General features: G+C 40.3%; 2 protein-coding genes across 4 annotated transcripts; one reads left to right on the top strand and one right to left on the bottom strand.

Annotated features, from left to right (window-relative positions):
- The first annotated feature begins 901 nt into the window (after positions 1-901).
- ADPRM (ADP-ribose/CDP-alcohol diphosphatase, manganese dependent) lies at positions 902-15490 on the top strand. 3 transcript variants are annotated; one of them, XM_060082182.1, is made up of 3 exons: positions 902-1515; positions 2358-2474; positions 15014-15490. In XM_060082182.1, exons 1-3 carry the CDS (start codon positions 915-917, stop codon positions 15154-15156), a joined length of 861 nt encoding a protein of 286 aa, XP_059938165.1. In that variant the 5' UTR covers positions 902-914; the 3' UTR covers positions 15157-15490. The 3 variants fall into 3 exon arrangements, with proteins under 3 accessions (XP_059938165.1, XP_059938162.1, XP_059938164.1); XM_060082179.1 differs by lacking the exon at positions 15014-15490 and adding an exon at positions 5731-6330; XM_060082181.1 differs by lacking the exon at positions 15014-15490 and adding an exon at positions 5731-5958 and having other exon boundaries at positions 2358-2470.
- TMEM220 (transmembrane protein 220) lies at positions 8828-24959 on the bottom strand. Its single transcript, XM_060082183.1, is given in 7 exon segments — positions 8828-9966; positions 16405-16464; positions 17779-17902; positions 19778-19838; positions 23880-23909; positions 24598-24896; positions 24899-24959. Coding segments are annotated over 7 exon segments (771 nt in total). The 3' UTR covers positions 8828-9830.
- Positions 24960-26437: the final 1478 nt, after the last annotated feature.

Below are 26437 nucleotides of genomic sequence, written 5' to 3'. Positions count from 1 at the left end.
AAAATAGTCAGATCAATGTCATAGCTTTTGTGCCGGATTTTTTTGTTTAAATTAATCCTCTCATCTTTTTTTCCTCTCTCTGTTATTGCGTATATAAAATATGAGAAAATTATTTGAAGTGACCTACCCATCAACAAAGAGAAAAGATCTAGTCTAACATAATATACTCCTAGTGGGAACTGATGTATAAAGTACAATGAATGAGTGTAATATACAACTCCCCCCCCCCAAAAAAAAATCTTGAGCTTTTGATAGAATTATTTTGGTGTTTGTGGAAGAAGGGGTGTGTGTGTGTGTTTGTTTAAAACTAGTGTATATTGGGCCTCCCTGGTGGCGCAGTGGTTGAGAGTCCGCCTGCCGATGCAGGGGATACGGGTTCGTGCCCCGGTCTGGGAGGATCCCATATGCCGCGGAGCGGCTGGGCCCGTGAGCCATGGCCGCTGGGCCTGCGCATCCGGAGCCTGCGCTCCGTAACGGGAGAGGCCACAACAGTGAGAGGCCCGCATACCACAAAAAGAAAAAAAAAAAACAAAAAAAACAACAACAAAAAACTAGTGTATATTTATTAAAAATTACAAATTATACCAGATTTGAATTTGACTTTACTAGAACTAGAATGCCTGTTCATGAATAGGATAATACCCTTTTGTAAATTGCTGTTCTTCTGCAGAATAGAGGTTATCATCTATTTTACAGATGAGAAAACTGAAGCATTTTGAGGACTTGGTAATTTGGACCTAAGACCATCAGACTCTAAAGCCCATGCACTTTTCTCTGTACCAAGCTACCTAGTGGATTGACTATTAAGTTTAATATTCATTTTACCATTTTCTTCAGTCCAGCTAGAAAATTAGATGTTTATAACTTTATCTTTTTCACTTTCCTTACTTAATTTAGAAAACTATTTGGAGATTATGGATGCTAAGCCCGAACCTGGACGCCTCAGTGAGAGTTCAGAACTTCTTTTCTCCTTTGGAGTTATAGCAGATATTCAATATGCTGATTTGGAAGATGGCTATAATTTCCAAGGAAGCAGACGGAGATACTACAGACACAGTCTTCTTCACTTACAGGGTGCTATCGAGCACTGGAATAAAGAAAGCAGCCCACCCAGTTGTGTACTTCAGCTTGGAGACATCATCGATGGATATAATGCGCAGTATCAAGCATCAGAAAAGTCACTGGAACTCATCATGAACACATTCCAAAGGCTGAAAGTCCCAGTTCATCACACGTGGGGAAATCATGAATTCTATAACTTCAGCAGAGACTATTTAACAAACTCCAAACTTAACACAAAGTTTCTGGAGGACCAGATTGCCCATCATCCTGAGACTGTGCCTTCAGAGAATTATTATGCTTATCATTTTGTACCATTCCCTAAATTCCGGTTCATTTTACTCGATGCTTATGACATGAGTGTCTTGGGCGTGGATCAATCTTCTCCAAAATACCAGCAGTGTCTGAAGATACTGAGGGAGCACAATCCAAATTCGGAATTGAATAGTCCTCAAGGTGAATTATTCCTTTGAGCTGAGAATCTAATACATTGTCTTTAAATTCTTCAGCTACCTTTAATTCAGCAGGAAGATGGACGATTAAGGTAAAAGTATACTGTCCTGTTGTTCAGGGTCAGGATTTCTCACATGCCTCACGGCACATGGCTTGGTGGCATTTGGTTCAAGATTCATTTATTTAACAGATATCTGAGTGCCTGATGTCCTGGCCGGGTACTTTTCCTAGGGCAGCTATTCAGAGGTGTAGGCCATGCTGATAGTCCCACTTTTTTATGGATGGAGTGGAGGAAACTAGAAGAAAGTGGACGGGACAGATAACAAATGCAACAGAAATAAGTGATCAGTGCCACCAAGAAACTAAAGGACAATATTATAGAAAAGGACTAGGGGTACCATGTTAGTCAGGTGGCCAGAAATAGCCTCTCTAAGGCAAAAGCATTTCAGCTAAGTGACAGGAAGGAGTCGTCCTTGGGAAGAGCGGGCAGGGCGGAGCACTCGAGACACACGCCAGTGCCTGCGCACAAAGCCGCGTCGGGCACCGTTACTGAAGGGCCCGTGGGCTGACAGGTGATTGTACAGTGGCTCAGTGGACACGGAAAACAGTCTGTGGTATATTCAGTGCAACGGGAAGCTGGGGAAGTAAGCAGAGGAGAAGTGAGATTAGGAGTAAGATACAGTGCGATTTACATTGCTCTAAGTTGTTACGGTTTCCTATTTTAAGTCGATTGCTGCCAAAAGTTCCTAAAGGAAAGTACAAGTGTCCCCATGTTAGCTAAGTGTGAATGCCCAAATGAGGGAAAATCGACATTCGATGGGTCTAAATTACTAAATTTGTTTCAGGACTTGCGGAGCCCCAGTTTGTCCAGTTTAATGGAGGATTCAGCCAAGAACAGCTGAACTGGCTGAATGAAGTTCTTACATTCTCTGACAGAAACCAAGAAAAGGTGGTGATTGTGAGTAAGTATTTAAATGATTTGATTACACTAGCATTTTAGAGAATGGATCTAGTTAGGTTTTAAAACATACGAACAATATTTAATAGTGTGATATTTTTATAAAATGAAAGCTTAGTTAAAAATTTTTTACTGAGCAACAATCTGAATGTAAAATTAACCTTTAAGCTTGAGTCAGGAAAGAATTGTAAAATAAAACATCTTGCCGTATATTAGAGCCTGTGAGTTGGCCCTTTAAGTTTAAAAGTAGTATTTCCGGGCTTCCCTGGTGGCGCAGTGGTTGAGAGTCTGCCTGCCGAGGCAGGGGACATGGGTTCGTGCCCCGGTCCGGGAAGATCCCACATGCCGCGGAGCGGCTGGGCCCGTGAGCCATGGACGCTGAACCTGTGCGTCTGGAGCCTGTGCTCCGCAACGGGAGAGGCCACAACAGTGAGAAGCCCGCGTACCGCAAAAAAAAAAAAAAAGTAGTATTTCCCCAAATGGGTTCAATTTGTGTAGTAATATATATAAGTGAAAAACTCCATCCAGGCCCCAGACCAAATCCCAGCCTCAGGAGACCTACCTGTGAGTGCAGTGACCTCTGCTGATGAGGTGAAAGCAAAGCTGGTGTCACAGGACGAGTGTGAGAGGCTCATCTGGCAGGTCTGTAACTGTGTCCACCATATGATTGCAAGGAAATAAAATGTGTTGTTTTCGTTTAGAATTACTTTTCACAGACATACTGCCATTAGAGGTTACAGGAACCTGGAGGTGCTTAAAATAGATGTCTGTATGTGAGCGTTGTGTGCATGCACGCACACACACACACACGAAGAACTGAATCTGGATTTGCAATATGGCTGGTGTACTTGGTTTGGGGGCTGAGATGAGTTCTCTCAGTTAAAATCGATGTGGCCTGATGGATGAGAAGATAGTACTGAGGGTCACAGGGACGGCATGCCATTCTGGCTCTTGTTTCTATGACCTGTGTGACTCTGGACAGATGTTGAATGTGCAAACTGCAGTTTCTCAGTATTGTATCAAATGAACTTATGAACATGAAATCCCTTTGAAAATGACAGGCTATTCAGATAGTTGGTAATATAAAACTATATTTCAGGGAATTCCCTGGCAGTCCAGTGATTAGGACTTGGCGCTTTCACTGCCGAGGCCCGGGTTGGATCCCTGGTGGGAGAAATAAGATCCCGCAAGCCACTCGGTGTGGCCAAAAGAAAACCATTATATTTCTATTAATCAGTTTTTACTTATTTATCTTTCACTGATGTGGTAAAGATATGAGATGGAGTAGGGGTATTTCTAGAATATCAAATGTCATTCAAGGCTTAGAAAATTATAAGGTGCCCTCAGGGGTTATAAGCATGACGTGACACTGTTTGGCTCTGTAATAAGTGGTTTCCAAAATGGCATACTTCTTGTCTCTGCTTTTTAGTTTTCACTGCCAAAATGTACCTGTTGTTGTAGAGAATACTGGAGCTAAAAGGGACCTCGAGATCATATAGTCAAACCTTTTAATTTTAAAGATAAGGAAACTGAACCAAAGAGATTAAACTACGTAGGTCAAGTCATAGAGCTCCTGAGACTGGAGGCCCCTTTCGTTGTCTTCTCCCTCCGTACCATTTCTTTGCACTTCCGTCAGTGCACCTGTCTGCGTTAGCATCTCGTACATTTCTTCCATTTTGCTCTAAGCTCAGACACTGGATGAACAACTGAGTGCCTCGGGTTTTCTTTAGCAAAGTTTAAAATGGCTAATAGACATTTTCTTTTGTTTCTGTTTGCTTCTTCACTTTCATTTTGGCTTCTCAGAAGTATTTGGCCTGCTCAAGTTTTGGCCATGCAGTTGGAAGGATAGAATTGCTATTAGCTGAGATATGCAACACTGCAGTAGGAGGGGTTTTGGGTGAAGAGTTCAGGAGTTCAGGTTTGAAAATATTAAGTTGCAGATGCCTGTTAGACATCAGGAGAGATGTTGAGTAAGCAGTAGGGACATATGAGTCAGAAAGGCAGAATAGAAGTTTGGGCCAGATATATAAACGTGGAAGTTGAAAGAATACAGATAGTATTTAAAACTGTAAATTACTAAGAGATCACCAAGCCATTAGGTACAGACAGGGTAGTGAAGCCTGAGGACCAAGCATTTGGGCACTCCTGACAGGACACTAGGGAAGTGAGGAAGCAGCAGAGTGAGGATCAGAAGCCGTTGAGGTTGGGAGAAAACTAGGGGGACAGCAGTGTTCTGGAAGCCAAGTATTTCAAAGAGAAGGGAGCGACTAATTGTGTCCAATGAGTCCAGCATGGCATCTGGGTCTACAAAGTCTCACAGCCTCCTGGGACTCTCATCCCTTATCACAGCTTGAAGAGTGGTTGTGTGTGTGTGTGTGTGTGTGTGTGCACGCGTGTGTGCACATGCTCTGTTACCTCCCCTTTTTTTACTTGTATTATAAACTAACAGATATTAAGCAGAATAAAATTTTCAGAATAAAATTTCAGGATAAAAATAAACAGTAATAGGGAAAAAAGGAAAGTGATTTAATGGGAAGAATCAAAGACCAGTGAGCTGTTGTACCTGTACGTTGGAGTGAAACTGTGGCCTGATGTTGATGTGGCCTCGTAGGTGCCTTGAGATCAAGAATTTGAAATTCTCTTGGCTGTATCTCCGGTGGAAGCTAGTATGAATGTTCCCTGCTTTAACTTAGTTTTCTCATCTGTAAAATGGCTATGGCCACCTTGATCTCATGGAGGTTTTTCAAATAGCATAAGTCAGTTCTTTATAAAACATTGAGTGTTTATATAAATGACGTATATATATAATCCACTGGCCCATCCCTAAACTGTTCTTTTACTTGGGAGTAGCTCTTTCTGTGTGTATAACACTCATACTCTTAGGGAAATCAGTGAGACTGGATTCCAGTTCAGCATCTGCCTGATCTCTGGCTGCCTTTACGGACCGCCCTGCCCGGGATGCCCTCAGTCTCCCGTGGTGGTGTCTGTGCATCTTAAGACTTTGTAGGCCATAGATCTCAGCGTTTCTGCGTATACAGCAGCCTCTCTCCCCTTGGATGCAAACTGTCTCGCCCTTCTTTATGCTCCAGAAACGTGGCTCTAGATTATCTAGTTTTTCATGTATGTGGATTCTCTCTGGTCTCGGTCCATATGAGTAGCAATACACATTTTCTTTATCCTGAGTACTAGTTTTTAGCCTTTTTTAGGTGAAAGAGGTATTTCTTAATTGGCTCATAACTCTTCTTCTCTTTAACTAACAGGCCATCTTCCCATTTATCCCGAGGCCTCTGACAGTGTGTGCCTGGCCTGGAATTACAGAGACGCCCTGGCAGTCATTTGGTCTCACAAGTGTGTGGTGTGTTTCTTCGCCGGTCACACTCACGATGGTGGCTACTCTGAGGATCCTTTTGGTGTGCACCACGTCAACATAGAAGGGGTTATTGAAACGGCTCCAGACAGCCAGGCCTTTGGCACAGTTCATGTCTATCCTGACAAAATGGTGCTGAAAGGGAGGGGCAGAGTTCCAGACAGAGTTATGAATTACAAGAAGGAAAAAGCTTTCCATTTTTAGTGTGATTTTATTTGTTTCCTTTTATAGAAAGAGACTGACTTGGCTTTGTGGTTTTGTTCCGCCTTCCTCTCCCCACATCCTGAATCTCATTGTTTAGTATTCTGTTTGCATAACAAATAGCTCATAAGATATTCTGAAATGTCATTTTTGGATAATATATCCCGTGTTGAAAATTGGAAAGGAAATGAATGAAAGTAGCATGAATAAACCAGGGAGGAGGCTGAGGTGGGGGGGATACAGTCCTCCAAACAGACTCTTTTTAGCCTTACCTGAGTTTTTTTTACTTTTTACAAGGAGAATGTATTCATTCACTGTATTAGCTATGTAAGTTAAAATTCATAAAAAAAAAAAAAAAAGCTCAGGTAAACTTTTCCCATTTACCCAGTTGTGTGAATGAGCTTTAGACATTTTTTGCTCAGAGTACCCATCATATTTGTACTTTTATAGGTTTATACTCCTGTTTCGTAAGCCAAAAACATCACCAGTTACTTCACAGGTGAACGAATAGCACCCCCATTCACACAGGTGAATGTGTGGTCTCCCTTGTGAACCTCTTGTGAGTTCAGCCAAAGCAGGACCAAGTGCCAGTGCAGCTGTGTGCCTGCCAGCATGTCTGTTTGGGCCCCCAGGTGGTGCTATAGGAGACTGTTGCAGGTAAATGAATTTACCCTTGACTCCCTTTATAGACAAACGGGGCATGTTTAACTGAGCTGTCATATATTCTAAGACTTATTTGCAGAAACACTCACTCAGTGGCAAATGGGGACTGTTCAAGTGTTGCAAAAGTTTGATTCAGGGCCTGAAAAACAGGAAGACAAAAAACCAGTACTAGTCAATGTAAGTGTGTCTGCTGAGTACCGAAGCATTGTGGGGCTACAGAGGCGTATCAGTTTCCGCTGGCTGCTGTAACAAATTACCACAAACTTGGTGGCTTAAACAACATATATTTGTTCTCTTACAGTTCTGTAGGTCATAAGTCTGAGATCGTCTTCACTGGGCTGAGATCAAGGTGTTATCAGGGCCATGCTCTCTCGGAGGCAGAATCGGTTTCCTTGCCTTTTCCAGCTTCTAGAGCTGCATCTCTTGCATGTCTTGGCTTATGGCCCCTTCCTCCATCTGCAAAGCTAGCAATGCAGCTTTTTCCAGTCTCTTGCTGCTTTGTTTTCACAGTGCCTTTCTCCCCTTCCGTCTGTAGTCAAATATCCCTGTGCCTCCCTCTTATATTGTAGTTACATTGAGGGCCCACCCAGATAATCCAGGATCCTTAATCACATCTGGGAAGTCTATTTTGTGATGTAAGGTAACATTCAAAGGTTCTGGGGATTAGGACCTGGATACCTTTGAGGGTCATTATTCAGCCTACTGATGTGACTATAATGCGCTCCCTGCCTTCACTGACTTTCCACAAGTGAGAGAGAGAAACAACCCTGCATACAAATGTATGAAGAAAGGACAGTGGCAACATGGAGGAGGGATTTAATTTTGTTTGAAGGGAATAGGGATGACTTGAAGAAAAATGGTTTAAATAGGTGTGCAGGTGCATTTCATGTAGACAGAACAGCGTAGCGTCATAGGATATGCTGAGTTCAGGAACTGCAAGTAATGCTATGAGGATTCACCAAACGGCGCTGGGGGATGGCAGGCGGTAAAGCGGGAAAGGACAAGCTAGGGCTACATGGTGAAGAGCCCTGAGTGACGAGCCAGAGTTAGAACTAAACTTGTCAGGCAGTGAGGAACCCTCCGGTGTCTGAGCTGGGGAATGTGTGAGGAAATTTGTGTCAATTCCAGGCAGTGGATAATGAGAGGCTGATATAGGAGAATGACAATGGGGAGAAAAAAGATTGTGAGGGTGGGAAGACAGAGATTTTGACAATAGAACTATTAAACTTACTAATAATACTTAAATTCAATTGAAAAATAGAGTTGAAAAGCAATTTCAGTAATACTCTTCAAAAGGCAGTACTTTACCAAGTTACTGCCTTTTACGTGCTTCTGGAGATACGAAAGGAACTGTGTATGTTCACAAAATTCATAGTGTTATATGGGAGATGCAAATATGATGAAAGTGTATTTTGGACATTACTTTTTTAAAAAATGGAAACATTACAGTCTTTGAAGCACAGAATCAGGCATTACTTGGAGAATGGGTAGGTCCTATATAGAATTTGGAAATAAATCTGTTTCTTCATGTCTGACTAATAGTTATACTAACGGAGGTATAAAAACCATAAATATAGCAGAAAACTGAAATCCTTTATTTGTATTTCACTGACCCTTAAAATAAATTTTACTTTAATTGCTTTAATATCAACTAGATTTTTTTTCCTTTACCCTCTAAATCTTGATAATTTCTAACTATCCAGTGGCCATTATGTAAAACAAAAAACATGCCTATCTCCTTTAACAAATATTTATAGAATACTTAATATCGTATTAAAGGCTATAAAAATAGGCAAACTACCAGACTCATTTTCACTCTACTAATACTTTTTGAGTCAAATATTTCCTAAATCTCATGAAACTGTCTCCACTATGGAGTTTGATGCTAGCATATGTAAAAGAGTTGCCATCCAGATGCTCTAAGACAGCACTGACCAACAGAAATATAATGTGAGCCACATAAGTAATTTGAAATATTTTAGCAGTCGCATTTTAAAAAGTAAATAGAAATAGATAAAATTAATTTTAATTATGTATTTTATTTACCCCAATACATCTAACATATTATTTTAACATGTAATCAATATAAAAATATTTTACATTCTTTTTTATACTAAGTCTGTAAAATCTAGTGTATATTTTATACTTATAATCCGTCCATTTGGACACTAAATTTTCATTGGAAATACTTGTTCCGTATTTAGATATAAAACTTGCAGTTGAAGAAGTAGATTCACATATCCAAGTTGTTCCAAACATACTTAAAACAAGTGTTCCAAACACACTTATAAGTTTTCTCATAACTGAATTGATGTTTTTAAATAAAAATGAAAAAATTCAAACTTCTTCAGTGTACATTTCAAGCGCTCAATACAACATGCAGCTAGTGGCCACCAGACTGTACAGCTCTGAAATGGTCTTCTCTCCAGGGCTACTTCTGACATTAAAAATATGTGTATAGATTTTGGTCTTATTTTTCTTTTAAAATGTATTTAATATTCTCTCTCTCCTTCTTTTTGGTCCCACATTCCTTTACTCTAGCTAACTTTCTTTCCAAGACATGCCTGTTCACTTGGTTCATCTGGAGTCCTCATTTAGTTCACGGCACTGTACCAGTTCAGTATACTGAGGTTAATTCAGGGGTACAGCCCTCTCTTGAACTCTTTCTATCATTATCCAAACCCTACTTCCCTCTATGTTATCAGGTGCAGCCCTTTGTCAGCTCTTTATATTTTGAATGCTCTCATATTACCTTGCTTATAAACCTTGCAACTATATAAATAAGCAGGAGGTCTGGAAGTAACCCTATTTTATAGATAAAGAATTATCCACGGGAGGTTTATACATTTGCCCAAGTCATATGGATAGTGACGTAGCTGAGTTAGAATTCATATTTCTTAACTTTTGTTTTGCCTTTTCTACTACACTGTGACACAACAGAATGTCAGACTCCTTCTCTTACTAGTCCCTTCCAGTCCTGTGTTGTAGGCAGCCTAACTTAGGATTTTTTAAAAAAATCATCTCTAGTATTAACTCAAATTACCTGAAATAAATTCCTAGGAAACTGGCATGTTACAATCATGTTTACAAAAAATTGAAAACTCTCATTTTAAGAACAGGATTCTTCATTTAAATTACTGTCTTGCAGTGAGTTGGCCAGGAGGACCGCATCTCCTTGTTTATATATACATAGACCCATGAGATAAATGGGAAAAGAGCAACTATGATAGCAATAGCCAACTGAATTCTTCCACCAACTGGATTCCTATAAAGACACACAAAAATTATTATAAATAAAAATCCAGTACAAATTATGAATTGCTTTGGTAACGAATATGAAGATTGATTTTAGTAAAACACATCATTACATTTTTGTACGGTCTTTTTAATTTTTTAAATTGAAATATAATTCTTATATTTCATATAAGAATTATATAAGAAATATAATTCTGCGTTTCAGTGACCTCAGTTGAAGGTCATAAAGCATTGTTAAAATGGATCTTTACGTTATGATTTTTGTGTCCTGTTTAAGAAAACTTTTCTTCCCCAAGGTCTTAAGGATACTAAATTATCTTCTATAAAAGTTTTATTGCTTTGCTTTTCACGTTAGATCTATAATCCACCTAGAATTGATTTTTGTGAAAGTTTTAAGGTGTAGGGGTTGTTTCACTTTTTTCCATATGGATATTCAATTGCTCCAGCACTCTTTATTGAAAAGATTGCCTTCCTTTGCTACCCTGGAGTGCCATCATTGTCCTAAGTAAAGGCCATATACATACATATATACATACATGTGTATATATATATATATATATACATGTATGTATATATGTATCTGTTTCTAGATTCTGTTTTGTTTCATTCATTTATTTTGCCAGTATGGGTTTATCTTATACTGCCATAGGATAATTATTTAGGTGTTCTTTATTTTAATGAGGTCTTTAATTTCTCTCATAATGTTTTATAGTTTTTATGGTTTTGTATGCAGAGATTTTGCATATCTCTGCTAGATTTATTCCTGGGGAGTTGATTTTTTGATGCTATAGATGGTAACTTTTTGTTTTTATCATTTTCTGTTACTTGCTGATAAAAATACAGTTGATTTTAGTATATTGACCTAGTATCCAGCCATCTTTTTAGATTTTTAGAAATTTTCTACATATGTGATTTTGTCATCTGTGAATAAGGAAAATTTAAATTTGCCTTTCCAATCCTTGGGGGCTTTTATTTCTTTTTCTCGCCTTACTGTACTGGCTAGGACAAGAGATAGAACAGTGTTGAGTAGAAGTGGTAACAGTGGCTGCTTCTCATTCCTGATCTCAGAGGAAAAGTTTTCAGCTGCTCACCATTAAGTATCATGCTGTGGTATAGATACCCTTTAACAGGGTAAGTTCCTTTCTAAATCAGTTTTTATGAGCTTTTATCATGAATAGATGTTGAATTTTATCAAATGCTCTTTTTGTATAGACTGAGAAGATAGTTTATTTTCTTCTTTCATTCCGTTAATGTGGTGAAAAACACTGGTTGGTTTTCAGATGTTAAACTAACTGTATTCCTAGAATAAACACAACTTGGTGGTTGGGTCATGAATTGCAGGACTTGATTTGCTAATGTTTTTGTTTTTTATTTTTTGCTAATTTTTTGTTTAGGGTTTTTCCATCTGTGGTCATGAGTGAGACTACTGTGTAATTTCTTTTTTCTTTCTTTCTTTTTTTTTTTTTTTTTTTGGTTGCGGGGTGGGTAATGTTCTTGTCAACTTTTGGTGTCCAGATTTTTCTGCCCTCATAAAATAAGCTGGAAAATGTTTCTTCTTTTTCTGTTCTCTGGAAGAGTTTGTTGAAGGTTGGCATTATTCCTTCCTTAAATGTTAGGTAGAATTCTGCAGTTAATGCCATTTGGTCTAGAAATTTCTTTTAGGAAAAGTTCATATTATATACTCAATTTCTTTAATAGTTATGAGACCGTTCTGAGTATTTCTTCTTGTGTCAGTTCTGGTAAATTGTATCTTTCAAGGAATTTGTCCATTTCATCTACATTTTCAAATTTATTGGGAAAAAGTTGTTCATAATATCCTCTTAATGATTTTTGCAGTATCTGTTATATGGGTAATATCTTTCTCTTTTTCATCCCTGAGATTAGTTATTTTTGTGCCTTCCTTTCCTTGCTCTCACTCTAATTATTTTCCCCTTTTTAGTCTTGCCAGGGTTTATCAGTGTTTTTAATCATTTCAGAGGATGAATATTTGGCCCTCTTACTCCTTTATTTTTTAATGTTGATTTTTTCATTTCATAGATTTCTGCTTTTATATTTATTTTCTTGTTTCTTTGGGCTTAATTTACTGTTCTTTTACTAACTTCTTGAACTGGAGAGATCCTACCTTCTTCGAAGCTTAGCTCATTGACTTTCAGCCTGCCTAGTTTTTGTTTTGTTTTAATATATGTATTTAATGGTATAAATTTCCCTCTAAGCATGCTTTTTAGCCACATCCCACAAATTTTAATATGTAGTCGTCTCCTTATCATTCAGTTCAAAATATTTTCTAATTTTCATTGTGGTGTGTTCCAAATGTTATTTGGAAATATATTTCCTAATTTCCAAACATACAGTGGTTGTCTATTATTTTTGTTAATGATTTCTAGCTTAATTGCACTGTGGTCAAAGAACATGCTCCATAAGATTTCAGTTCTTTGAAATTTGTTGGAACTTATTTCATGGCTCAACATAAAGTCTTTTTGCAAATATTCAACGTTTACTTGAAAACAAAATGTGAATTCTGCCATTCTTGGTGCTGGTATTCTATATATGTCCTTTAGGTCAAGTTTTTTATCGTGTAGCTCAAAATTTCTATATCTTTATTGATTTTTAAAATCTTCTTGTTCTATTAGTAACTGAAAGAAGTGTATTAAAGTCTCCCAAAATGATTGTAAATTTTTTAGTTTTTCTTTTTCGTTCCGTCCATTTTTATTTTATCTATTTTGAGGCTATGTTATTAGTTATGTATGCTTTTTAATAAGTGGTGTTGAGATCACCAGAGAGCCAAAAAGGAAGAAGATAATATTGGATCTGTTCTTTTTGCTGTTACACTAGGATAAACTCTAAATAGGTCAAAGATTTAAATGTAAAAATGAAACCATACATGTATTAGAAGAAAACTTAGGTAAGTTACTTACAACCTGAGAGGAAGGAAAGTTTTCCTAACTATGACTCCAGATCCAGAAGCAATAAGGGAATGGACTGATAAATTTGGTCACATTAAAAAAAAATTTGTTTTCATGGCAAAGTGTACTTTGCATAAGCAAAGTAAAAGGACAGTAAGAAACTGCAAAATAAATTTTTCAGCTTATACCACAGACAGAGGGTTAATAGCCCTAGTATGTAAAGAGCTTCTAAAAGTAGAGAAGGCCAACAACCTTAGAAATTGGTTAAACCTATACTCTCAGAGATGAACCAATATTTATAGAAAAAATGCAAATGGCTCTTAATCATATGAAAATGTGCTTACCTTTGCTCCTAATAAAAGAAATACAAATGAAAACTACCCATTTCTCAACTATCCAGTTAGTAAAACTTTAAAAATTTGACAATACAGTTTGTTGGTACTATTTTGAATCGCAAAAGATTGGATACAACCTGAACAGTAGAGGACTGGATGAATATACTGTGGACCTATCAGCAGAATAAGGAAAGTCTTTATATACCACAGGATGATCTCCAGGATGTAGTAAGGGGAAATCAAGAATACAATTGTGTATAATATGCTACCACTTATCTAAGACAAGCAGGAATACCAATGAATGTACATAATTTGCTCCATTAAGAAACCATGGAAGGGGGCTTCCCTGGTGGCACAGTGGTTGAGAGTCCGCCTGCCGATGCAGGGGACATGGGTTCATGCCCCGGTCCCGGAAGATCCCACATGCTGCGGAGCGGCTGGGCCCGTGAGCCATGGCCGCTGAGCCTGTGCGTCTGGAGCCTGTGCTCCGCAACGGGAGAGGCCACAACAGTGAGAGGCCTGCGTACCGCAAAAAAAAAAAAAAAAAAAAAAAAAAAAAACCATGGAAGGATAAACCATAAAGTTGAAAAAAGTTTCACCTATAGAGAAAGGGAGGACATAGGGTTGGGGGATAGAGAAGTTAGAGTTCTTTAAATGTACTTTGTCTTGTAGATTTGACTTTGGAACCACGTAGATGTTTTATATAATTATAAAACAAAATTACTATATGTTTAATAAAGTATCCTTAGAAATTGAAAGTAAAATGAAATAAATGAACTTAACTGTCTATTCACTTGGTGGGATTAGCACAGTTACTATTCCAAGTAATTTGAATGTACATCCCTTAGAGAGATGTTCCCTAGAAACAGCAACACAAAATACCTATTTTCAGTAATTATATTGTTATTCTGAGATTGTGTTTGTATTGTGGGATGAGTCAGATGAGTTATGTTGAGGTCACTGAGACTAGAGATTTTTTGACATGATTAAAAGTAAATACAGATTTAAGATTGCTGATAAGGTCAGATGAAAACTTGTGTTCCTGAATTTGAATTCTAGGATCAATATGAACTCATAAGGGATTTTATCTTTAACTATATATGTAAAAAATATATATATATCTTTATATATGTAATACACATATACATATGTATACATATATATTTATGACACACATACACATATATACATACCTATGCACATATATGTGAATTTTCCTAGTTCTGCCCACTAAAAGAACCCAACTCAACCCAGTAGCAGTGAGCACCATTTGTGCCCAGAATGTGACCTCTAAATACCATTATTACCTACTGAAAATAATGAGGGCTTTTTGGAAAAATGGTTGATTCCAGGTCTGGGGCATAAAATGTACAATCTTAGCTTGGAACATTTTGTCATACCAGAAAGCAAGGAAGCAATCAACGTTTACTAGGGTCGTGTCAAACAGAGTTCTGGTGCCAACCTGAAAAAGTGCCCCTGGTCAAAGATGAGACAGTTTAAGCAACTGCCATGGACTGAGAAACATCAAATATGTTGAAATCCATGACTTTATAATGGTATTATTAAATAAACAAAACTCATTGGTCACTTTTGGAAGGTGCCCAGAGAAGAAAAACTCATTATTCTGAAAACTGGTAAATTAAGAGAGTCAACTCCTTTTCCTCTTATGATCTGTGTCTGAGTAGTCCAAGAATTGATAAGTGGAAGTTTTCCAGATAATAATCAAGGAATGGTATAATTAGGTTATGACAATTTTGCAACTCAAATGAATTAGTGGATTTAGGCAGTGATCACCAAAGATTTTATATTAACATTACAGAGAAACAGCTAGGTGTTATGCACATTACGATGGAAGTACATAACACCACCCATGAAGTGGTCTTGCTTAGTGATGATGATGATGAGAAGAAGAAGGAGAAGGAGGAGAAGACGACGACGACCAGAATCTGGCCAAGCTTCTAGATCTTACCACCAATTTATAGGAAATATGAAGCACAGAGGAACAAGCATTTATAATACAACTGTGAAAATATAAACATTGGCTGGAAAACTCATAATACTGAGGAATTACTGTTTTATTTTCTGTGTGTGATGATGGTAGAGTGGTTATTTTTTAAGTGCTTATCTTTTAGAGATACATACTGAAATATATAAAACATAAAACAATATGATGTTTGAGATTTATTTCAGAATAATCAGGACAGTGATAGATGATACAAGATAGGATATACAATGATAGTTGTTGGAGCTGGGTGATGAGTACATCTGATTCATTATATTAGTCTCTCTGCTTTTGAATGTGTTTGAATATTTCAAAATAAAAAATTAAAGCAGAATTTTTTGTAATTGCCAAAAAGTCCTCCTTTTTTCTAATGCTGACCTAAAAATCTACTTTTTAAAATTAAACTATCTATACTTGCTTCCGTTTTGTTGGTGTTTGTATAGTATGTTTTTTCTATTTGACTTTCAGTGTTTCTGTTTCTGTGTATATTTGTGTATATTTGTGTTCTCTTTTGTAAGCAGTGTTTAGTTTTTAATCTTTTATCCATTTTGAAAATCTTTATTGGAATATTTGGAACAATTACATTTAATGTAGTTTCTCATATATTTGAGTTTAATTCTCTGTCTTAACATCTGCTTCTTATTTTCCCCATCTGTTCTTTTTCTCTTCTCCTTTCCTGCCTTCTGTACTCCTTTTCTTTCAGTGGTTACCCTAAGGATTACCACATGAATCCTTGACTTATCAAAATCTAATATAAATTGATACTTTTACCCTTCCCAGATAATTCAAGGACCTTAGAACACTTTAGCTCCATTTATCCCCTTCCAACTTATATGCTACAGTTGTCATGTATTTTTTATTTTTCTATTATTGTTTTATAAAGTTAATGTTCACGTACATGTACCCACAGTTTTATATTTTGTTTGCTATTCACTTTTCCCTAAATATCCAAGCATCCTTTTGAGATCACTTTCCTTCTCTCTGGAGAATAGACTGGCAACTACCTGTGGTGACACAGGAAACTGTGGTATTCATAAAAGTATGAATGATCATGAAACACTGAACCAACTCTTGTTAGCTTCCCTTGTGAAAAGGAAAGATTTCTCTCAAAAGATTTCTGTTTACAGTTGTGTCAGTATTCTCACTTACCTACTTGATCTGACCAACCTTAAACGCATCTGATTTTAACAGTTGAGTTGAAAACTTACTTTGATGAGCTGTGGCACAGGCTCAGCCATGCTGTGATAATCACCAGACCAAAGAGCTCCCTATAAAATAGCATAGATTTCATATTTTGAAGTGGCTGTGAAGTGTCATTTTCCCCCTGACACTTGATTCTGCTGGTTGTCTGATGACTTCCTCCAAGATATATAGCATCTACAAAATATTTTCAAGTCTAACCATGACTTATAAATTACTTTTTCAGACCTTTTAAAGCCCTATATGAAAATAAATTTCATCTTATGAGGCAGATACGAACTTCATGACTATTCCCCAGTTTATAGGTGAACAGAGAAACAACAACAAAAAACAAACAAAAACATATATAAATCACTCACTTCATGTCACGGGGAGGAAGACCACAACCAAGAAGACAATCCCAGATTTGATCAGGGACTCTTTTCACATTGTTTTAGAGGGGTCACTGTTAGGCAGTTTCAGCTCAAATCAGTGATTTAAGCACAGATTGCAGGAGATTGGGTCTCGTCTTAGTGGAGTGGACTGACTTGTAGTGTGAGTCTAATGATTTAGGGGTGGGTATACGCTTCTAGAAATATGTGTTAAAAGGTTGTATCTTTTACATAGCATAGAAAATAATAGTATTTGGCCAAATACCACCAGAAGCCCCCACTTTGATTTCACTGCGCCTCATGGGCTTCAGGTTGGTGGAGGTGATTGAAACCATTTGGTCTGCATTCCCATCAACTGACCCAACCTGACCTAGTTTTCCAAAGATTAGGGCCTATAATGTAGCAGCACTTCACCAGTGGGACTTAGGCTACAGGTCTCTCAATTTTGGTGTTGGCAGATGTTACCAGTGGGATAGAAAGGAAAGGAGGGGGGCTATTTGTGAGACCAGGGAGTCAAGGATGGGAGGAAGCAAAGGAGGAGATGATAAAACAAGAGCCAATGGTGGTGACAAAAGGAGGAGAGGACATGAGATATATAAGGGCAAGGCTGGCAGAGGTTGACCTCTGATGGGGCTGATCACACTTGTAAATAAGATTCTGGCTTGAAGCAGGACTGAATCCGAACGCTGATGGAGTTTTCACCTCATTAGACTGGACTGAATGTTACTGTACGCGATCCTTGCTCGTTACAAGGGGGTCAGGGTCCAACTGCCCGACGATAATATAATGCAACATGTAGTAGTGATCACAGGTTTGGTAGGCAGTGCTGGCTTTGAATCCTGGCTCTATCATTTCATCAGTTTCTTTAGCTTATAAAGGAGATTATATCTTCCCTGCTCCTTATGGTGTTGGGGGAATTAAATCATAATCATGCACAGATAAGGTGTCGTAAAGGAACAGATTTCTCAGTTCTTCCCCACCCCTTCCAAAGAGTAAAAAATCACTGCTCACCTGCCTTCTTCCTCATGTAAGATGTTCTGTTTTGTATGAAGCAAGAGGTTGTATGCCAAGCCAACAGCCCACACGATACAGAAGAATATGTGTATTGCAGAGACACTCTTCCAAATAAAGTTACCTAAAAACAGATATCCTGGTGCTGTTAATCGTGGAATCACATCCCAGAGAAAAATGATCTCTTTGTATTGCTTTGCCATAATCTGCCTTCAAGTAAAGCATTCAGAAAAGGCTGGGGGTTTTTTGTTTCGATTTGCCCTCAAATCAAAAGGTTAAAACAGTATTTATAAACTTCAGTGGACATTTATTATTTTGATTGTCCAGCATCTCCCCTTCCTACGATGACGACCCTTATTTTTTCTGGGGATCCACCCTTCCCACCCTCCTGGTTTATGTGTCCCAGACAACTGGACCTTAGCAAGGTCGATCAGTGTATTCCGTTCTCTCAGTGACAGTGATTTGTCTCAAGATGAACAGATAATGAATCAGGGCCAACAACTCCATTCTGAGCCTTTGTGGAGCTATCAGGGAAGTGGCTTCTAGATTCTATTGGACCCAGCATGGTGAAGCTGTGACCTTTGTGTGGCAGGGCTACCACGTGGAACCCAGGGCTGAAGTGCAGTAGATGTGGAACTAAGACTGCAGACAAATTTAAGTTCTGAGCCTCCACCAGTGCCTGAAGCCAGCACCATCCCAGCCTTTTCAGTAAAGGATCTCAGTACATCTCCCTTCATCTTATAGGCCATTTGAGTTGAGTTTTTCCCTTGCTTGCAACTAATGGAGTCCTAACTGATACACCTTGAAGATGTAAACAGAGATCTAGGGGCCTTGTACAAGGAGCCCGAGCATCTGGGGGATGGGAGTTTTCCCCACCCAGGTGGGAATCATTAGTCTTTATTCTAAGGCCCTGAGAATTTTCAAGCCCCACTAGTAGAAGCTGATTTAAAGAAAGTGACAACCTGCCGGACTAATATTCCCCATTAATAAGAGAATGTTAGTAAACAATGTAAAAAAACCTTTTTTTTCTGCTCTAAGACACTGTTTCATAGAATGAAACTGTCCAACTAAGGTTTACTGAGTTTTTAGGGCCATAAAAGGTGAAGCAGCTACGTTTTGCCCCCAATTGAGGTAGGTGGCCTGTGGGCAATACAAACCGCTATTTTAAGTGAATTTTTTATGTGTATACTCACCTGGGATATACATGTAAGGAATCCAAGGAGCAGGTTACAAAACAAATACATGATAAAGCCTCTGTGTTAGAGCCATTGACTGACGCAACAAACATTAGGTACCTGCCATATTCCTGGCCATGTTTAAGCTAGACCTGGGCAAAGATGGGTTAGACATGATCCTTTCAAGGGGCTTACAGCCTAGATGGAGGAAACATATATAAAAGTGTGCAAGAAACTGCTGGAGTTACTGTGATGGTACATAAGGAGATTAGGGAGAGCAACATGTATCAGTGAAAAATCTAAAGATGTGTTATAGACATTATAGACAGTTTCTCTACAAAAGTAGCAGTTCAGATCCATAGGCGATGAATGAATTAAAAATCAGAAAATGACTAATGGGAGTGGTCCTGGGAGAAGAATTGTATAGACTAAATGCATAATAGACAAGGATCACCGCTAAGTATGGAGACAAGGTTAGCAGCTTGATTGTTGCCCATCTTCCATTAGCTTGGTGGCTTAAGAAATCAACGCGGTGACTGAAGCCCTTCTCTCTCAGGGGCTAAACGGCATAACTACTGTACCACCTCAGTATGAGATCCTGGGTTCCAAATTGATAAAGACTGTCTTAGTATGGCACGTCCTTATCAAGTTTTCCTGAAGATGGGTGAGGACAATCTAGATTAGAATTTGCCTCCCCTTATGATCAGAAGGGAGAAGAAAGACACAGAGAGCTCCAGTTTTCTCCTGGGGGTTGGCAGATAGACTCTCGTCATTGAAGGGAAATCAGATTTGCTGTATCTCCATTCAGAATCCAAGGTTCATACCTGTGACAAGAGGGTTAAGTCCAACAAGCAGGGTCAGACCGGCAGGAACTGTATACACAACCTGTTAGCAGAAAAAGAGGAAATTATATGGGTTAAGAAGGATACCCAAAAGGAGAAAAAAAAATTTTTTAAAAAAGGATGCCCAAAAAGAGAAGAAGAAGAAGAAAAAAAAAGGATGCCCAGTATAGGAGGTGTTCAGAGGTGTGTAGGGAGTAAAGAAAGATGACAGCAGGGGCCACCACACTCCGTGCCTTACCTCTAGCTTTCAGTAGCAGCTGAGGAAGTGGTGACCTCTGCCTTATGGCATTTACCATGTCAGGTTGTAATTCTGTCTGCCTTCCTCCTAGACTGTAGGCTATTCCAGGAAAGACTTCTTCATCTTCAAGCTCTAGCACTGAGCAGGGTTTTGGTCTCAAGACACAGGGACCTCCTAATCTCTCCCAATCAACATCCATGCCTAAATGGCCTTTCCCTACTTTTCAAAAAATGCTCTTAGAAAAGCAGGGCAGGAGCAGCCCTAATTAGCCACATGGCCCTGCTGGGTCTAGCTCCATGGACCATCCAGCCCCATATTCCATCTCTGCGAGTGAGACCACATAAAGTTTACTAACAGTGTATGGATCAGATGTGCCCAATAAGATCAGGCTCTTCATTTTGGAAACTGTTGTAAGTTGGTTTGGAGTTGGGAAGGCTGGCCCTGAAGAGTCCCTATTTTCAAGCCTCATTCATGGCAAGGAGGCAGATTCTGGAAAAACCTATTGCTTGTGTGGTGTGGGCAGAGGGCAAGTAGGGGGTGGTAGGTTTATAAGAAGCATGGGGCCTCCCCAGAAATGTAGCTGCTTAACATCAACTGTGATGCTTAGTTAGAAACCTTTAGTTTATAAGGAAGTTGTCAGAGCTGAACATTTTAAGTGATTTGCTGTCACTATGAAAACATGTCTGTCTTGACTCTGGGGAGAGAAAGCATCTGGATTACAGACCATGTTCATCCTTCCTACTCCATCCCGAATGATGACTAGAATATCAGCCAGTATCGGCATTTGCAAGGACAGTCACGCTGCCGAGGCTTAGACCAAACTTTAATGTGCATATGAATTACCTGGAGATCTTACTAAAATGCAGATCTGATTCCAGAGGTCTGGGGTAGGGCCCTAGATTCTGCTTTTCTAACAAGCACCCAGGGGACACTGGGGCTGTTGTTCCAAGGGCCACTTTTAGAGCAGTAAGGTGTTAGTTTCCTCCTAGTGAAGAACTACATGACTTAGCTACTGAGGGAGAGAGAAACAGAGACAGACAGACAGAAGTTAAACACATACACATCATGCAGTATTTAATTGTGCTCTCCATAAGAAATGTTTGGCAGAGATTTTTAGATGTGCATTCAAATGTATCAGGTATCTGTGATTAATAGATTAAGGGGTCTGAAATCTTATTTCAGTGTGTTTTAAAGACATGAACAAAACAAACCTTTAAACTAAGTAATGGTTTCCCATGGTAGCTGTGCCATGTTAATCCTTATTTAAATGCTTTTCTCTGTCTTGAATGAGATAAGGATTTTTTTTTTACAGGCAGAGAGACTGAAAATAATTGTTTTTAATACACAAGTCAAAAACAATGCACAGTATAAACAATAATGAACTCAGTAGAACTCACTTACAATGGTCTTTCATCTTTTTGTTGGTGGATTTTTTTAAACTAAAGGGTATCATAACATTTATTTACTATAGTTAGTTTAATTGAACACATAGTCACTGAGTCCCACGACAGTCATTCCTAACACTGCTCTCCCCTGTCCCCGGCCATTATACAAACTGAAAAAGCCAGTTTGTTTTCTCCCTCCTTAGCAGCGAGGGGTGATCACGTTCCAGCAATGAAATGGAAGGAAAAGTCTCCTGGGGGCAAGGCTGATCCTCAGAGCACTTAACAATCAATATGTATGAGTGCTCACCAAGCAGAATGGATCCCAGACCATAAGCCATGTTAGAGGCTCCTTGGGAAACATTTCCTCCCTGATGAAAGGGAGAAAAGCACAGGAGGAAAACTGGTTTTGCCTCCTGCCTTGTTGCTTCCTACTTGGGATGCTCTTGTCTGGGCATGAGATGTTTGGAGCTGCAGCAGCCATTCTGTAAACATGAGAGGATATATATCACCTACCCATTGAGGATTGGCAGAGAAGCAAGACAGAAAGCCCAGGTCCTTGATGACACTGTTGACCATTAAGCACCTGCCTCTAGACTTCTTGTGAGATGGTCTGTATTTTTATAACCTGATGCTAGTCATATTTTCTATTATTTGCTCCTGTATGCATCCTGATACAAGTATCCTCCATAAGCAAGATGTGGTAGGGAACATGGAAATCAGTCAGGTACAAGCCCCCAACGCCCAGTAACGTATAATTGATTCATCTGTGCTTTCATTGTTTTATTCACTCAAGAATCAATATGGGAAGAACTGCCATAGAAAGGTTCTATGCTAGGTTGCCTAAGGACCACCAAGAAGAGGGAACTGGCCTCTGACCCCTGGAAGCTGGCATATACAGAGCCAACTCTAATGCAAAGCAGAATGAGTTAGTGGTACAGTAAAGGTTCAAAGGAAGGATGGTTGGAACTTATGGGGAAGAGGCAGAGAGATTTTGCAGGTGAGATAGCATTTGAGATAGACCTGGAAGCCTGAGTAGAGTCTGACATACAGGAATTCTCAGGGCAAGGCAAGAAGTGGACTGGGCTTCCCAGACCAAGTTGAGAAGGTGGGTTAGGGCTGTATTGTGGTGGGCCTGGAATGCCAAGTTGGGAGTTTCAACTTAGACATCTTGGGAAATGACAAAAGTTTTTGAAGCAGGAAGCAATATATGGGGAGTATTATAGGAATGGAAGATACTAGAGGCAGCTCGAAGAGCTAGGAAGGACCCACAAGGGTCCATGTGGGAGGAATGGAGGGCTAAACTGGGGGTGAGGGAGGATGTCTTTGGGGGCCTGGTGTTTATTATTATTCATATTACATCATCCAAGCATGAGGTGAAGGGTAAAATGTGCAGATACCGTACAGATAAGCAATTAGACCTACATTGTTTTTTGTTGAATTGCTTTGTTCTTTGTTTTCTGAGGGGATCTCAAAGACAGTGGTAAGAAACAGAGATGTTAGAGATGGCTGAGGTTTTGAGCAAGGATGACTCAGAATGACTGCTGATAACAGAAATGGTGAGTCAGAAGGAAGAGTGGGCATTGGAGGGAAAGATGCTGGGTAAGACCTTGTGTGTATCTGAGGAGCCACTGTGACGTACAGGTGGACAGATGTAGCAGTCGTTTGGAAATTCAGCATTAAGCTGGATATTTGGAACTGCAGGAGAAATAACACTTGGAACTAAGGATATGGATCATAGTGCTGAGGAAGAGGCAGGGGCATGTGAATCTGGATAGTAAGAATATCAGAATGTGGTTATATTTATAACCATATATATATATAATATATATTACATTCTATATATATAATAATTCCAAATGCTTTCACTTGTTGTTACTCTATACACAGTCAACGTTATTCCAAAGCCTAAAATCATCTCATCGGTGATATTGTACAGTATTGTATATCTGTATTGAAAGAACCGAAATTTAGATATTTCCAAAAATGTGTGGAATGAACTCCCCCCTCCTCTAAATGGTTCAACCAGAGCATTGGTTCAATGTATACTGTAGGTTTTATGGGCTTTAATTACTTTTTATGAATGTAGCTCACTGAATTAGCAGAACCACATACCTTAAGCCTGCCATTTTCTCGTCAAATGTTTGTTGGAGTTTCTGGGTAGAAATTCATGAGGATTGGTTCACTTAACCTTGAGAGATCTATTCTGTGTCTTCAGAAAAGTGTCCTCAGTTGGCCCATTTTATTCAAAGGGAATACTGCTGAAAGGCACCTCTATCTCTGGAAAATTCTGACTTCTCAATCTGATCCTTCTCCTCCTAATATTTTAGGAAAAAGCACTTACTAAGGATTTGATTTCTGAGTTTTTAAGTAGACGAAGCAGGGAGGAGGGCAAATAGATAAACCTGCGTGTTTCACGCAGTCCCACAATTCTTTCAGGTGTGGGAAGGCAACTCCTACTCACCATCCACACTTCTGCATCTGGATCATTTACCTGGAATGCCAAAACGTCAGCATTAGCGACATGCTGTCATGTTCCATTCCAGCATTTGGTCTGCTCTTTATTCATTTTAGTCATTTTCTAAACGCTGCAGTAGGGACCGAGGATACAAGGAGGAGTAAGACATAGTGTAGCCGATGGTGACGGGGAAGGGGCTATTGGCTGAACCCAGCACCTGGTTTGAACACACAGTCACACCTACCTATTTGTAAAGAAGGGCACAGGGGGTCCGCAAAGGGCGAACCAAGCCCAGAATGGGTATCTTAAGGGCCCTCCAGTCTCAAGGAATGAGGAAAGCTATCACAAAGGGGCCCCAAAGCAGGCTTGGAAGGATAATTAGCTGCAAAGGGTTTTGCTCTGCTTCCTCTAAGCCGTGAGCTCAGTCTCGCCCCCAGGCTGTCTTTTTAGAAAGGTGCCAGGGCCGCTTCTACTCAGGTCCCTGCAAAGGGACACGCGCCGAACCAGTTCCTTCCAGCATGTGAGCAAACGCGACCATATGATCACACCTGTCTCAGCTGGAGCCGGAGTGCGGGTTCCCGGATCACCAACCCTGACTCCAGCCCTCCCCGTACAGGGCCGGCTCCTGCGACCCCGCCGGCCGCTCGGCCTACACCGCACGGAGCCTGGGGCGGAGCTCGGAGCCCGGGGTCCCGCCGCCCGCCGCCCGGCCCGGGGCGCTGACCTGCACGAAGGCTGCCAGCGCGAAGAAGGCGCCCATGAGCCAGTTGCAGGCGCGCCACAGGCCCGGCGCCCCGCGCCCGGCCGCAGGCGCCATGGTCGGGCGGCGCGGTCCACGCCGCGGCCCCTCCTTCCGCCCGGCCCGCTCCCCGGAAGGCCCTCGGTCGTCCGGTCCCGGGGCCACTGGCCGGCGCGCGCCCGGGTAGGAGGGGCGCCGGTCGGGCCTTCCTGTGGGCCCCCATTCGCTCCTCCTAAAACGTAGAGAGGCGTAGGTATCTGCCCATTTCTCAGACTTGGAGAGTCACAGAGCGCCTGGGAGGCTGGTTCAGCGTCGCACAGCTCGTCCTTGGGGGCAGGAAGTCGCATTTGAACCCAGAGAGGTGCAACTGCAATGCCAGTTTTCACTAAAGCTGCCTTCTAAACATTTTTTAAAAATTAGAGGAAATTAAAGGGGAGGGAGGGAGGGAGGAAAGAAGGAAGGAGAAAAATAGAGGCGTGTGTGTGTGTGTGTGTGTGTGTGTGTGTGTGTATGCGTATGCGTGCGCGCTTTCTGGTTAGTGTTTATGCATTTCTTTCCAAAGCTCAGAAACTTTCAAAGCCCTGTAAGCATTATGGTAATTTCTCAGAGTGACGACAGTTACATTAGCATCTCATACAGCTCACAGCTTTTCTTAAGACAGCCTTGTTTATCTTCATGGGCTTTTATTATCAGAGGTATTTACATATTATACATATTTACAATTCTTTCCCACCACCAAACCAACAAATTATCCACACGCGTTGCTCATGAATTTCTTATGAACCAAAGACACTTGAAATATTCACTTTTCTCTCCTCGCTTGTTTTATGGTCTTTTTCTGTTTTGTAATTTACCCTTCTGATTAGTTCTTCCCGGGGCTCATTTACACATCCATAGGCCTCATCATTTTTGCTGTTCTAAAGTCTTTATCACTTCAAATCATGAGCCTGTTCTCCTGTGCTCCTCTCCTTTTCGCTAAATCTCCTAAAACTCTTTAGGAATTTTTGTTTTTTCTTTCTCTGTTTCATTCCTTTCAAATAATGCTTATTTCAAGAACGTTGTCTGCTGGATGCCTGGCCCCGTGCTTGGTGCAGGGACCATGAAAGGGACTTGCTGTAAGCTCTCCAGGAAAGTTTGGAAATGGGGTCTTTAAAGAGATAATTAAGTTAAAATGAGGTCATATGGGTGGGCCCTTATCCAATATGACTGGTGTCCGAGAAGAGATTTACACACAGACGTATACAGAGGAAAGACCACGTGAGGACACAGCGAGAAGACCACCGTCTGCAAGCCAAGGAGAGAGGCCTCGGGAGACACCAACCCTGCTGACGCCCTGATCTTGCCCTCCCAGCCTCCAGAATTATGGTCAGAAAATAGGTGTTTGTTGCTTCAGTCCCCCGGTCTGTGGTACTTTGTTATGGCAGTCCTAGCAAAGTAATACAGGAAGTGATCGTTGCCAACCAAACGGAGGTGTGGGTGGCAAGGAGAGAGTGGTATGAAAATGCTTTGTCAACTGTTGTGTGCTGTGCAACTACCCTGCAGTTTATATTTTTCGGTGTTGTCTGGGGCATTCACGGTCACTGTGTGGACATGTGTTGTTTTTGCTGGCGCAGGGTTCATTCCTCTTCTTATAGGATCAGCATCCCAGTTACTGGGGAAGGACCCTGCTCCCACTGTCAGGGCATGTAAACCAGGAGGGCTGGCGTGCTGGTGCCTTTCCAGAGATGGGCAGGTGACCGTGGCCTGCCGGTTGGCGTAGCCCATCCCCCTGACCACAGCGATTGGGTTTAGGATGGTATGTGATGCAGGTTGCCCAGATTCAGTC

Source organism: Mesoplodon densirostris, chromosome 18 (genome assembly GCF_025265405.1).
Source record: "Mesoplodon densirostris isolate mMesDen1 chromosome 18, mMesDen1 primary haplotype, whole genome shotgun sequence".
NCBI lineage: Eukaryota > Metazoa > Chordata > Mammalia > Artiodactyla > Ziphiidae > Mesoplodon > Mesoplodon densirostris.
Note: the sequence above shows the minus strand (reverse complement) of the source record. Positions and strands in the feature narration are given on the sequence as shown.

What these genes read in the sequence shown, in the direction of transcription:
- ADPRM (XM_060082179.1), top strand. Translation starts at nt 915, where the DNA reads ATGGATGCTAAGCCCGAACCTGGACGCCTCAGTGAGAGTTCAGAACTT. An exon ending in GGAATTGAATAGTCCTCAAG is followed by an intron (nt 1,516 to 2,357) that starts GTGAATTATTCC and finishes AATTTGTTTCAG; the next exon opens with GACTTGCGGAGCCCCAGTTT. An exon ending in AGAAAAGGTGGTGATTGTGA is followed by an intron (nt 2,475 to 5,730) that starts GTAAGTATTTAA and finishes TTTAACTAACAG; the next exon opens with GCCATCTTCCCATTTATCCC.